Source organism: Besnoitia besnoiti, chromosome XI (genome assembly GCF_002563875.1).
Source record: "Besnoitia besnoiti strain Bb-Ger1 chromosome XI, whole genome shotgun sequence".
Classification (NCBI taxonomy): Eukaryota; Apicomplexa; class Conoidasida; order Eucoccidiorida; family Sarcocystidae; genus Besnoitia; species Besnoitia besnoiti.
Window position 1 is genome coordinate 1,314,239 of NC_042366.1, and position 12,935 is coordinate 1,327,173.

Below are 12,935 nucleotides of genomic sequence, written 5' to 3' on the forward strand. Positions count from 1 at the left end.
TCGCATCAGCACCTACACAGATTCCTGCCTGGCTGACTTGGCTCTTCGCCTGCGCTCGAGCGTTCTGAGTTCTACACGAGTCGATGGCCTGACGTTCTCTCTCTTTACACGTGCCTCCCGCTCAGCGAAAACGCTCCGCTGCCTGCGATCTTTCCTGGCTACAGTGCGATCTGCCGTTCCCTTGGCTGCTTGGGAGGCTCGCAGCCCAGCCTTCCTCGAACTCGAAATCTTGACACACGCATCTGAAAATGACTCGCGAGCCTCCGTGGCGGCCGTAGGCGCCATTGGAGTTACGCGAACCCACTCTCGACTCAAAACCGAGTCTGCAGATGCGGAGTGGCCTCGGGGGGCCTCGGCTCGTCTCCCCCTCGGGCACACGCGCGCCCGGGCCAGTTTTCCGTCGCAGAAGAGAAAGCGTCAAGCGCTGTGCAGACCCCAAATGTCTGAACTAACAAATTGGCGTCGACGTTTCCGCTCATGCAAACCCTGCTATGAATGCATACATATATAGAGCAGATACGTACTGCACATATGTACTACATATGCATGATACCTATACTGTATATATGTATAACACAAGTGTAGCAAGAGACAACAACTCGGGCGCACATAGACGCATGAGCAGACGGAAAAGAAGATGAAAAAGTGATACGAACGAAGGGCGAAACAAAGAAGATGATTAGGAGCAACGCCAGAGCGTCTTTTGCCCGAAGCACAAAGTTTGACAGTCAGCGGCGGTCACGCGAGAGAAGAGATGCTCCAGCGGAATTAGCCGACAAGAGGATACCTAGACATCACACTAGAATGCAAGCTAGAGGATGTCGATCTTAGAGAAATCGAATAATCTGAGCATACTAGAAGAGCACGGATAGAACGAGACGGGACACCAGACATCCGTGCGGGAGACCTCCGGCGGTGAAGACGCACAAACACTTGGAGATTCACATCCACCTCACGAAGTGTGTTCCCGACGAAAGATGCTGCCCATCCCGGGCGTACAAGCGAGAAGAACGATAGGAAGAAGAGAAGAAAAGAAGAGAAAAGAGAGGGGCCGCGAGAGGCCCGTTTCCCACTCCCGGCTCCAGCATTTTTTCGAGGGCTGCGCGTCAAGCCACGTGCACTGCACACGCATGCCGCGCCTGAGTGCGTTGCAGCTGGAGTTTTCGCGTCCGCCGCGAGCGCTCAGAAGACAACGAGAAAACACGCAGAATCCCCGAAATAAAGACAGGAAAGGAGATAACACACGCCTCACAGCTGCTCCGATTCAGCGATTGGGTTGGCGTGAATAATGACTTGCTCCACAACGATATCATTTTCGGGACGATTCTTCCGGCCGACGGGCTCTTTTTCCATTTTTTCGAGAGTGTCGAGACCGTCGATGAGCCGGCCAAAAACAGTGTAGACGCCATTCAAGTGAGGCTGACGCGAGTAAGTGATGAAGAACTGGGATCCGTTCGTGTTCGGCTTGCCTTGATTCGCCATCGAGAGAATGCCGCGCCGATCGTGCTGCACACGACGCAGCACACACACCACAGGGATGCGCCCAGGTTGTGACGACTCAAGCAGCCACTGACGCACATACCTGTGACGCACACAAGCCTCTGCACGCACGGGCATCATCCTAGGCCCCACGCATTTTTTTAAAGAAAATGTGTTTGTGCTATCCCGGGGCAACCGCATGGGGTCACTGCCAATCGGCGTCCCCACGCACACCGGATTCCCCCAAGTGAGAATACTTCCATGTTCAAACGATGCATCTGAACTCCCTTACATGCAAACGTATATATATATATATATATATATATATATATATATATATATATATATATATATATATATATATGAGGAGCACGGCGTAATGCCACAAGCGCGAGCTTACCTGACAGCGTAAGTATGTCACGTTCACACCCGAAAGCCCTCCAACACATGCACTCAATACGCCTATGAATTCCTCGGAGCGTAGCCCGAGTTTCAGGCGAACGTACCTTCAAAGTCGACACAAACTCGTCCTCGAACAAGCCTCCATAAATGCTCTCCCCTCCCTTGCCGGTCCCCGTCGGATCGCCGCCTTGGATGGCGAAGCCTTTGATGTTTCTGCAGACATCCCACTCGAAGAGAACATTGAAGTCGGTTCAAAATGACCTCCTTGCTATATATAGTCATCTGCATGTATATATATACATGAGTGCGTCTTTATATTTACATAGGTGTATGTATATAACGTCGCTGAAAAATTGAAAGAGTCGTAAAAGCGTGAAACCACGAGGCAGGCAAGCGTGCACAAGGGGAGAGGCACCATCACGTCTCCTCCAAATCCAGCGCCGTGACTGCTGACGCCTAACGCGAATGGGCGGTACCCGACGGACCGGAGAAAGACTCCGCGCCTGTCAAGTTCGTAGTTTGGCCTAAGCCTCTCACTACACGGTACCGCACACGATCCGCGTATCGCTTTGACTCCGAATACGCATTTGTAGATGAGCTCATTCGCTTTGAAGGCCCCACCTATGGAATCGCGTGCCATTGTAATACTCAGAGGCGCAGAGCGCGAGAAAATTCTGCGAAACGCAACAGAGAACAACCACGCCACAGGAGTTGCTAGCGGTGCCCGATCGCAGGTGGACGACCCCCAACAATACAGTGCCTGCGGCCTGCCTCGCCGCGTGTCTGCCGGAAACATAGCCTCCGTGACACCTCTCCATCCTGAGGTTTGCTTGCAATGAAGGCTTTCCGCGTCAACGAACAGCTAAAGCTGAACTACGAAACTTCTTCTGAAAGTCCCTCAGGAACGTGCGCTCCTCCCTCGGAGCGCGTGTGGTAATAGAGGCGAACAAAAACGAAGGTCGGGCGCAGGGCGCGGTCTCTCGGTTAAGGCAAGCGGACCGCTTTAACAATTCTGCGGCGTACCTTGCACGTCTTGGGAGCCTGCTGGCAGTACAGCTCCGCCTTCAGGTCACCCAGGTTCGTTTTGATGGTGATGGACATCTTGAAGCTCGTGGACAGCGAACACGCCCCGCTACCGAAAAGAGACGGAAAAAAAAACACCCCCAGGCTCGAGTACCGCATGAGAAAGTGCCGTTGCTCCGTCACATAACCGCGGTACGGAGGCAAGCGGGGTGCCTAAAGGAAGCAGTGGGCGTTTGAAGAAGGGGGGAAGAAGCGTAAGAACTTGTCCCTCGTCTGGCAAAGAAGTCCGCTCTCTCGAATACAATACAAATAAGCTACCCAGCAGGGTCGACGGGTTGAGACTTCTGGCCCCCAGTTGTTTGAGGCACTAATCTTCGCTGCCTCGTAGTGTGGCGTGCCTCTTGAAATGAGTTTAATCACCGCAAGCACGCTGAACGTGCGTACAACTCGTGTGCGAACGAGGAACTGGCTCGAGGATGTGGATGATGATTATATGATTATGCACGAATAACGACGAGGTCAGGATCACAGCGAATAATAATGGGCGAAAATACTGCGCCGCACTACACGCATTGAGGGAGACGAGCTTCGAAGATATTGGAAGTAACGCATGTGAGGAATGATCAAAGAACTAGAAACCATCAGCGTATCTGAGTAACGAAAGAAAAAGAGGAAAAAGCGTCTGAGCAAAAGAATGATCAGCGTAGGAGTGACAAGGGGGACGAGGATACTCGTGGCTGCACGTGTGACGAAACAAGGAGATGCGACCTTAAAGAGAGGCAAGCCTGCCAAAAACAATTTGATGCCGAAAAGAGCGGGATGTTGGAAAGCATAACAACCAGAAAATAAATTGCTCACGCGGCTGTCAACCAGCACAGGTCGCGTAGCATCGGACCACAGAAACGCTGGTTATGTGAATACCGGGAAAATTGGTTTCGCGATAACAACGTATACGGGGCAAGACTCAATTTAATATTCTGTCCACTGATTCGTTTTCTGCGTCCGTAGGAAGGCAGTGAATGGTGGAGATTCGGCAATTGGCTGCGCTGCAAGAAGTCATGCATGCTGTTGTGAAATTCCACAGCGGTCAGGCTGCAATACACGCCGACCGCTGTCGTTCGAGAGACTCGCGTAGGCATGCTGTCTTGGTTTTGCCGTGCAAGTGTCATTTCCCACGTACATCTCCCGCCAAACATACGCTCAAGGAATGGCATGCTTGAATCAAGGACTACTGCGCTCAGCAGGGCGCAGACTTGCAGAAAACTCGACGTTTTAGGACGCCTTTTTCCCGGCGACTGGCTGAGGCGCCTTGCGCAGTGTTGTCACTGGCTCACAAGACACACCGGCCCCCGCGAGCAACGTTGTGGGCATTCAACCAGAAAACGTGGACATACAACAAGCTGCATGCAAGGTGAAGCGGCTGAATCAGGAAAACTGCCACCGTGGTAGTGCCTTCGTTCCTCTCGTTCGCCTCTTTCAGCCAAATCCGTTGCCCTTGCTCTGGTGTGACGGCGAGAACGACCGGGCGCGCACTGCGGTGAGGCGCGTCTCTCCCGCCACCTCACGCAGGAGGAAGACTACATTCTCCCTGCTGGTTTGAGAAGGAACACTTGTCCCCCCCCTCCAGCGGGAGGAAGTCCCTTTCCTTCTGTTATTTTCACCGTACGACTTCTTTCCTGTGTGCTGGAGTCAAAGGATTCTTGCACAAGTAAATTAGGTCTCTCTGGCCAGAGAACTAGCGACGCCGGACCACTTCTTGTATGCGCAGGGAGCCCCTGTCTCTTAGCCGTCTCCTCAGCGCTCGAAACATCGGGCGCTCGCATCGCGGAACTTTGACATTCTAGGAGGCACGACCAGCACCGTGCGGTACTTTCCAGTGTATATGTGGCTGTCTTTTTGTGGTCTGGCGTCTGTGCCGGAGTCTTTTGCTCCCGCAAGGCGCCGCGCAGCGCGGCAAGCGTGTGCAGACAACGCCTGGCTCAGCCACCCAGCACGGCCTCGTGGCTGGCAAAGATCGGAAGCATTAGGTGCCGCTCTTCCAGCCGCTTCAGAACGAGTTACACTGAATACTTACGTCAGGGCACCCGTCTCCTCGCCAGACCTATTTCCACCATCCAGCACGAGTCGCGATTCCGCCGTAGGTCGAGGGCGCCAGGCTTCGACGTGGCAGATCTGCGCCAGTGGCGGAGGGGCTGTCCTGCGGCGCGGCAGGAAGAGTTTGTAATTTCCTCTTTCAAGCGCCCGTTTTGACGTTCGTGGACGACTGCGGGTTCCAAGACTTCCTGTCCTGCTGCGTGCGCTGAGCGGCTCTGTCGGCCGGCGTGCTGCACTGGGCGGCGAACTCGTTTCGATCGGGCGCGAAAAATGGAAATCCTGGCACACTCGAGGTACCTTCGCTGTACTTGGACCCCGTGCCGATGGAGAAAGCGGGAAATTGAGGCAGCCGTTGTGAGGGGCCGGCAGACTTCGGTTTTGTCTCTTTACGGCGCCCCCTTCGCCGTGTCGGCGCACTCCGTGAAATCTGCTCGGGGGCCTTGCAAATCCACATTTTCCAGCGCCTTCAATCGCCCCCACGTGGCTGTCCTCCCTACGACATCGCCTCCGAGCGCCTTCTGGGAGACAACCAAAAGATGCGATGCAGACGAGGACGGCGAGAAGGACGCCAGGGATCCGCACATTCAGCGTACGTCATTCGCTGCGTACCCCCAATCCCGTGAACCTTCGTGTGCATGCAGTTGGACACGGATCTGGGCCCATTTCAGTTTAGTCTCGTTCATGTCTGTGGCCTCCTGTACACTCCTCGGATGCCTCATTGCGTCCCTGCGACAGCCGCCGTGGCGTCTCTCGCCCAATTCCCGACAGAGGGGCGAGGACACCCTGTATTTGATTTTTGCAGGGTAGCGCCTTCGTTTTTCCAAGCTCTGGCTCTTGCCGGCCTTAAGAGATTGCCGCTGCAGGGCCCCTAGCATGCAGCGATCAATAAAATCCATTTGTGGCCACTAGCGGAGCTTGCCGCACATAGGCGTAATGGAACGGAAGGCCGTGAGCTCCCCTGGCGGAGACGTTTAGCCATGAGAGTAGGGTTTTTCAAACGTAGCACTGACGACAGGTGGCACGGCCTTAGGCAGGAAAGTGACGCAGCCGAGGGGGACGCCGACGGGCGTGAAGAGTCTAAGGGGCGCGGATACACTGTACGTGGAAGGGAGAACGATACCAACGTAAGTTCAAGAGTCGGTCTGTCTGTAGTCATGAGGTGGCACGCGTTCCTCCGAGCGCCAGAGGTATTTTCGCTTCCCTGTGTCGCCATTCCTCTGATCTCTGTTGCTCTCAGGCGAGCGTCCGGCGTCGCTGGCATTGGCCATGTCCTTATCCGCATGCGTCAGTAGGCGAGCAGCCGCGAAGCTTGTTCGAGGAGGTTCCCAGTCAGAGTTTAGGGTGGAGCTAACCGAGGCGTTCTGCCGATTGTCGCTGGCTCTCCGAAGATCGGCTGCCGTCTTCTGAAGACTTGGCCAAGGGTGCCGCAGGAAGCGCGGGCCAATAAAGAAGATCTGGTGGTGATGTCACGGCGTTACACCGTGCAACCAGCTATTCGTATCTCCAGTTGCTGTCGTCCAGTACTCTAAAAGTCGTCGCGAGGTCATGGAAGGTAAGCAGGGGGACCTGTTCCTGTCGTGGAATAGCGGGGTTGGGCGGATCGTAGCCACCCTATCATCACATGGTCTAGAACTGGTAGCATGGCGGCACGCTGATGCCTAACAGTTTAGGGTTCTCGAAACGGAGACAACATAGCGGGCCTCTACCCTTAGCAGCTTCCACTGTGATATATAACGCGTGGTCGCAGGTGGTCGCAGCTCACGCTGCCCGCTGTCGCTCGCTGTAGTGACACGTTGAACACAGCGGGACATTTTCGATCCGCGGAGGCGGCAACATGGTTTCTCGTGAAGCTTACAGGCAGAAATCGCGAAACATTTTGACAGTTGGTAGCTTCAGCGTCATCTGAACCCCTCTTGATTGAGCGTACCGGAATTTCTCGGGCGCTTTTGGTAAGACAAAGGGAACGGGCACGGCGTTTTCGGCACGTCGATGGAACTCACTCTCAGAACGTACTGACGCTGCTCTCAGATTGAAGATTCACAACCTCTTCCTAAACGTAGACTCCCACGTACCAATGCCGCTGGCTGAATCAAACGGCCAAGGACCGAGGCGAAAAGTGAGAACACGAGCGACCTACTGTATGCAGGCTGTTGTATCAGGGCGGGGGATGTGCTGTTCTGGAACCTCTGTCAGCTCGAGCGATCACGTTGAGAGAGTTAGCTGCCCGGATCAGTCCCATTGTCACACAACTCCGTCAGCTTCGCCACCCTTGGAATCAAGTTTTTCCGGTGGTTTCTGGGGATGCCGGTGGATCTGACTGTGAGCTCGGCGATGCCGTGAAGCGGGCGATGAGAAACCCCCCCGTCCGTCCCTCCAAACCCTCTGGCGAGCCGGTGCCGCTGCACGGAGGCAGAAGCAGTGCGCCTTCGAAGAAAAGTGTCTCTGGTGTAGTTCACGCCCCTACGAAAGAAGGGCGCCCATCACAGCCGCATCTACTGCAAATGGCTTCTTCATTGCCGAAGGTGGAATCCAAAGCCGCGCATGCCTCGCGATCATCCGCGGCCAGCTACTTGGTGACGGTCGACAGAGGTAACCAGGACGGGAGTCATAGAGATGAGGAGCGCGGCCGAAACTCTACGTCGCCACAGGCAAACAGGCTTGTAGACGATCGACAGCCTGGCAATGAACATCGGATTGTAGGAGGGCATGGGACAAAGCGTGCCGCGAAGCATGGGCAGTCCACTAGCGGTTCACGGACGGAGGAAGCCCGAACGAGGGAAAGAGGGATCGGTGCCGTGCGGCGGCGGAAAAAGCGCCAGCAACAGGACCTTTCTGTTGGAGTGCCGAAAGAAGTCAGCGAGATTCCTGGACTCGACCCGCATGGCAACAGCTACAGAAAAGCTGCTGCAAGCATAATTGCACCTGCACAGTTCTCTCTCGAAGGTGAGGATATGGCCCCTGCGCTGTTAGTAGGCTCCCATACACATATCATGCAGAGCGTGCGCTGTATCCTTTCTGCAGTCGGCTGTTCGTCGCTTGCTTCTGTGTGTGTCCTTCCGCCCAGGCACGTGTCTCATCTACACTACAGCTCCAAGTCGATGCACAGCAGCGTGTGGCCCGGGAGAGCGACTTCACGTAAAACGCTACTACGCAGATCAATCCTGTCAGACGACGTGGGTCCGGTCGCAGTGCATTTCAGTGCGCGGATCCTCTTGTAAGGCTCCATTTCTACAGTCCGTGGACAAGTTGGATCACCCACAGCCTGTGCACGAACCCAGGGAAGTGCAGTGGTTTTACGTGCCATAGCATCGCGCGCGCACATGCGAAATACGCTTACTCGTGAGGACAGTGACGCCCAGAAAGACACTGGAGTGTCTGTTGCTGTGCTTGTTCAGCGTCGCTCCGAACTGCGCGTGATGCGCTCAAGATGCCTGAGTCTAAGGAAGTATCTCTCGCTGCGCTTCATGAAAGTGGCGAGACGGTCAATGAAGATGACTGGATACTAAGTAAGGCGGCATCTCCTCCCGACCCACTTGCCGCAGCAGCAGCGCACTACTTTCAGGCACGGTCAGGGGGGTGTGCGCGAAACTAACGCGGGACGCTTGCGGGTCGCATCGTCGTGTATGCCAGGCTCATTCCCAAATGTGTCCAGCGCCGGATATAGGTCACACATAGTCAAAACTTTATTGCGAATGCCACCTTCCATTTGGAGTCAATGTTCGTGCACACGTGGTGGTTGCTTCAACAGGGACGCCGTGCGTCCTATGTGCGATGTCGAATGCCGATTACAAATGCGAGTGCTTAGCATACCATTACAGCAGCGCTGTTTACAGATCCCACCTGCCGCTACCTGAGGTGGCAATTTTATCACGCATGCTTCATCAGCCGCTGTGTTCTTTCTGTCTCACCTCAGGACCCATTGGAGACACCATGTGCGAAACGTTTGAGACCAAACGGACAAAGCACGCATTCAACACGCACGGGAAGCGTGTAATGAAACCTTGTGGGTTTGGGCATTATTTCGCGGTCACCCGCCAAGTGATGGCCAAAGGCGTATGCCTTCTGAAAGTCAATCGGAAAGTCTTTATCCAAATGTGTGACAGTAAGTGTCTCCCGGAGTTCTCGAGGGGGCTATATTCTTCCTGTATAGATAGAGCTTTGCTTTGTATTTGTCGGCATTTAGTGCCATTGTAGGGAAGGGGCAATGTCCTGGGGAACCGGCAGTTTCCTGCGAGGCACCACGTGGTTACTGTGTACGTGTTATCGGCTGCAAGCAGCAATCAGCAGTGAGGCGGGAATCCCCACCCGTGTCGGATACTGGAGCAAGATAGCTGACATGGGGGCTCTGGATTATTACAGTACACCTCGTACCCGAAGACGACTAGCTAATAGCTAGGAGAGTATCTCTGTGTTTCTCCGCGACCGGCTGTCCTGCAGTATCAGAATCAAAGTTTAAGAAAGGTGAGCCGGCACAGGGACGGGCCTCCAAATTCGACGCGCACAGCTACACCCATACACGTTCGTTTCGAACTTCATATGAGCTCTCCCGATGGTACTAAAACATTGTCATTGGTCCATAACAACGCGTGCATACGTTTTGGGAGCGCTCTACCAAACGGGCAGAATATTGAGTCGGGCGTCCACGCGGTTGGGCGGCATGCGGAAGTCCCACTCCGCCTCTCAGCGGTCCTGCGAATTCACACTTTTAATCCCCTGTGGAGTAGTCTCGCCCCGATGTACGCACTGTGAAGGTTGTTTCGTACCCTCTTTACGCCCTGGGATGGGCGCTGGAAGTGTCTTTTGTGTGTGTCTTGCGTCACCAGCTATGCTAGAATCTCACGCGGAGAAACGTGCACTCGTGGGCGTCCCTCCACTGGCATGGAAGAGGAGATCGCCCGACACATGCTACAGCACCTGACAATTCTGGAGACGGAGCACGACTGCGAAATGCATCTCCCCAAAGACACGTTCAGGCGAAACGTACGTTTGCGTTCTCGCTTTGTGATATAAGGACGAACCAGCGTCTGTCCCTGAGAAGCGCAGACGAAAGAGGACAGAAATGACTTCGCATTTCTTGCGCTTCATTTACCGTGGAACTGAAACCAGTGCAACTCATTTCAATTTTGAGGTAGTTCAGCAGTGGAGTCACCGCAAGCCTTCGCAGCACAATGGTGCCGAGTCGCACACTGTAGACTCTACTTCTGGATGGACTCCTCCTGATCGCTTAACTTGCATCCTCCCAGAACGGATCCAGTTACGATGCAATGGGTTGGCGTACAAGCCTGTGGCGAACGAACGCACCGTAAAGTTTCTAGAGCGCCTGAGCTGGCGGCCATGGGCGCGACTGCGCTCGCCTAACCACAATTCATATGTGTGAGTGTTGGGTCACGCAATCCGCAGATTATGTATTCATTGTTGACTTAATGGGGAGATGCACAGTCGCTGGGTTTACGAGCCGGGGGGAAATCTTCTCATTAGTTGTGCGGAGGTGCCATCCCGGCGGACAGCGTTATTTCCTGGTTTTCGGACGTTGCATGCTGGAAGTAAGCAGTTGGGGTGCTCCTGCGGGTTTCAAGAGGACGCATCGTCCGGCACGTCTCGCCTAGTCCGTAGCAACGCTAACTCAGATTGAGTCAAGATGGCACTAGCGCACTCTCTGATGCGTCTGACTAGGCATACAAGCCGTAGAGTTCGTATCACCTGGGTGGCGTACACGATCAGATGCAACAGGGCAAAAACCAGGATACTGATGCAGCGCGGCCAAGCTCCCCAGATGTCGACTTCCCAAGGCGTGGCATGGGCTCGCTTAGGGCAGAACGCCGGAGGCCTTGCATGGATATAAATTGTTCACACGCGTGCTTGAAAGTAGCATACCACTGCGCCGACGACTCCGCTAGTTACCCTTGGGGACTTGCACCTTTGGTGTGCATCTGCGTGAGTGCCCTATTCGCCTTGCTGAACCGTGACTATTTTCCGTGGTATGGTGTTCCACCAGCCATCCAATCTCACCTATGCTTGTTGCTTGCAGGTATGCAGAGATCGGCAACCCCTGCACGGAGGACAAGTTCGAGAACTGTGATATCAGTCAGCATCATCAGGTCTCACGACCGGGCATTTCACTCAAGTGATCTCGGCACTTTTCCGGGAAGTAGGCTGAGCCTTCCGTGTCTGCAAGCGACAGTTTTGTGGAGACCAGAGCAGCAGAAACCTAGTTCTTGTTGGATGCATGTATGGCCCAGGTGAGAAGTGCTCTGTAATTTCCCAACGAAGGGCACAACCTGCAGTCACACGAACACAGAAGACAGGACAGAAGTCGCAGTCTCTGGACGCAAATACTGGCTCGGCGTCTGGCCAATAAACACATCTTGCATGCTGGTCTCCTGTATGTTCCTAGGTGTGTTTGCTGAAACATGTCCCTCTACATTGGATAGGGTAGATAGTGCCAGATACAAAGGGGAACTATCTACTGGGTGTTCTGCTGTTTACCACAACGGGAAACGTCATGAACAAGCTCCCCTTGTCGCACGAGCAAATGAAGCAGCTGGCAACGCATTATCCAGGATGACACCCCAACTGCTCGTATTGATAGCACCTTCACTTAGAAGGGCGAATCACTTGTTTCCTGTGACCGATATTGGTATGATATTTGATGTAGAGGGGCTTTCACGTAAAGGCAAATGCATTCGTTTAAGGGAGGCCAAGTGAGTGCGAGCGCCATACGGGGCCCCAGCCACCGATAGAGCTGCACTGTAGCGGGAGTCTTGAGTGGGTTCCTCGAACGGCGCAGACGACAGCTGTAGGTGTGAATTGATCGTGAAACGTTTGGACAGCAAAATCAGTTGTACCTGGTCCTTTGATTTTCGTCTCCGCAGAATCCGTGTCTGCTGGCACCGTGTGACGCTAGTCACCTGAACAAGTGATGTGCACCGACCGTTCACTGACGCGATGGTGTTTGATCTTCATGCGGAGAACGCCGCAACAGGGGTAACAATACTGGAGCTTGCACCTGTCGGCTCCGGTGAAGTGATATTTCTGGCGTCCGCCCCCACAGGAAGGTGCAAGCATGGATGGGAACGCTGACTGATGGTAGGCACAAACGCAGCGCATCCTACAAAAAGCAGACTTTTTGTAACGCAGTAAATGCAGGCAGGCTGCCCAGTGAAGAGGCAGGCACTTTAGGACTTTGAATACGGTGGTGGAAAGCAGTTTTTCTTCGGTCAAGGCGTTCGCTGTCTCGCCCGTCATACATGCCCGTGAGAGCAAAAAACCGCGCTTCGCAGCACCAGTTTTTTGTTCAAATCATAGTTTACCGGACTCGCTGGGAAACGCAGCTAGTTGGAACACGACCAAGTTGATGCAGGTGAGGTCAACCGTAACCAATTTTGAATGAGGAGTCTATATGGAAGCTACAAGACAACGCTCGTCCGGACTGGTGGCTAGCCACAGCTATGCGGCTGAAGAGACACGACAACGCGAAACATGCTAGGCGAAAGCGGCCACGGCGACGCGGTGTTACACACACGTTCCTCATTGTCTGGAACCAAGAGAAGCCGGACTACCCCTGCCAATATCTCATTGAATCTTAAACTGGAGCAGTTTCTGGCCGTGCCTCGTTTGATACTCAAACTCGACGGCGTACAAGTTCAGCGTCTGCGGTCAGAATGGCCTGCAATATCCCTAGCTCCATGCCGATCTTAGCCGCGGGCGGCGCCGCGCGTCCTTTTTGGCCGGCCCTTCTTAGGGGAGCAGTCTCCGTCTCCGACTTCTGCAAACGCCTGAACCTCATCAGTCGAGTGCGCCGGTTGCTAGTTTCTACTGGCCTTTTTTGCCTCAAATCCAGTTTCTTTTCAACGTAGACACCAGCAGTCAAGACTGAAACTTACCGAACAACTGCGGCAGTGATCCTACCTACCGCGAAACCTCACCGGCGGCAAAAA

At 54.2% G+C, this 12,935-nt stretch overlaps 3 protein-coding genes across 3 annotated transcripts; 1 reads left to right on the plus strand and 2 right to left on the minus strand.

Moving 5' to 3' along the window:
* Positions 1-12: 12 nt before the first annotated feature.
* On the minus strand, positions 13-285 carry BESB_020660 (uncharacterized protein; the record flags this gene model as incomplete). The annotated part of the gene is made up of 1 exon (XM_029360775.1): positions 13-285. One exon carries the CDS (start codon positions 283-285, stop codon positions 13-15), a length of 273 nt encoding a protein of 90 aa, XP_029216134.1.
* A 963-nt stretch (positions 286-1,248) lies between these two features.
* Positions 1,249-2,982, minus strand: BESB_020670 (putative cyclophilin; the record flags this gene model as incomplete). Its single annotated transcript, XM_029360776.1, has 4 exons — positions 1,249-1,506; positions 1,986-2,094; positions 2,503-2,555; positions 2,905-2,982. 4 exons carry the CDS (start codon positions 2,980-2,982, stop codon positions 1,249-1,251), a joined length of 498 nt encoding a protein of 165 aa, XP_029216135.1.
* A 2,993-nt stretch (positions 2,983-5,975) lies between these two features.
* Positions 5,976-9,916, plus strand: BESB_020680 (uncharacterized protein; the record flags this gene model as incomplete). Its single annotated transcript, XM_029360777.1, has 7 exons — positions 5,976-6,122; positions 6,490-6,550; positions 7,192-7,941; positions 8,394-8,504; positions 8,912-9,100; positions 9,436-9,459; positions 9,822-9,916. The coding sequence occupies 7 exons, from the start codon at positions 5,976-5,978 to the stop codon at positions 9,914-9,916; spliced, it is 1,377 nt and encodes a 458-aa protein (XP_029216136.1).
* Between the last annotated feature and the right edge of the window lie 3,019 nt (positions 9,917-12,935).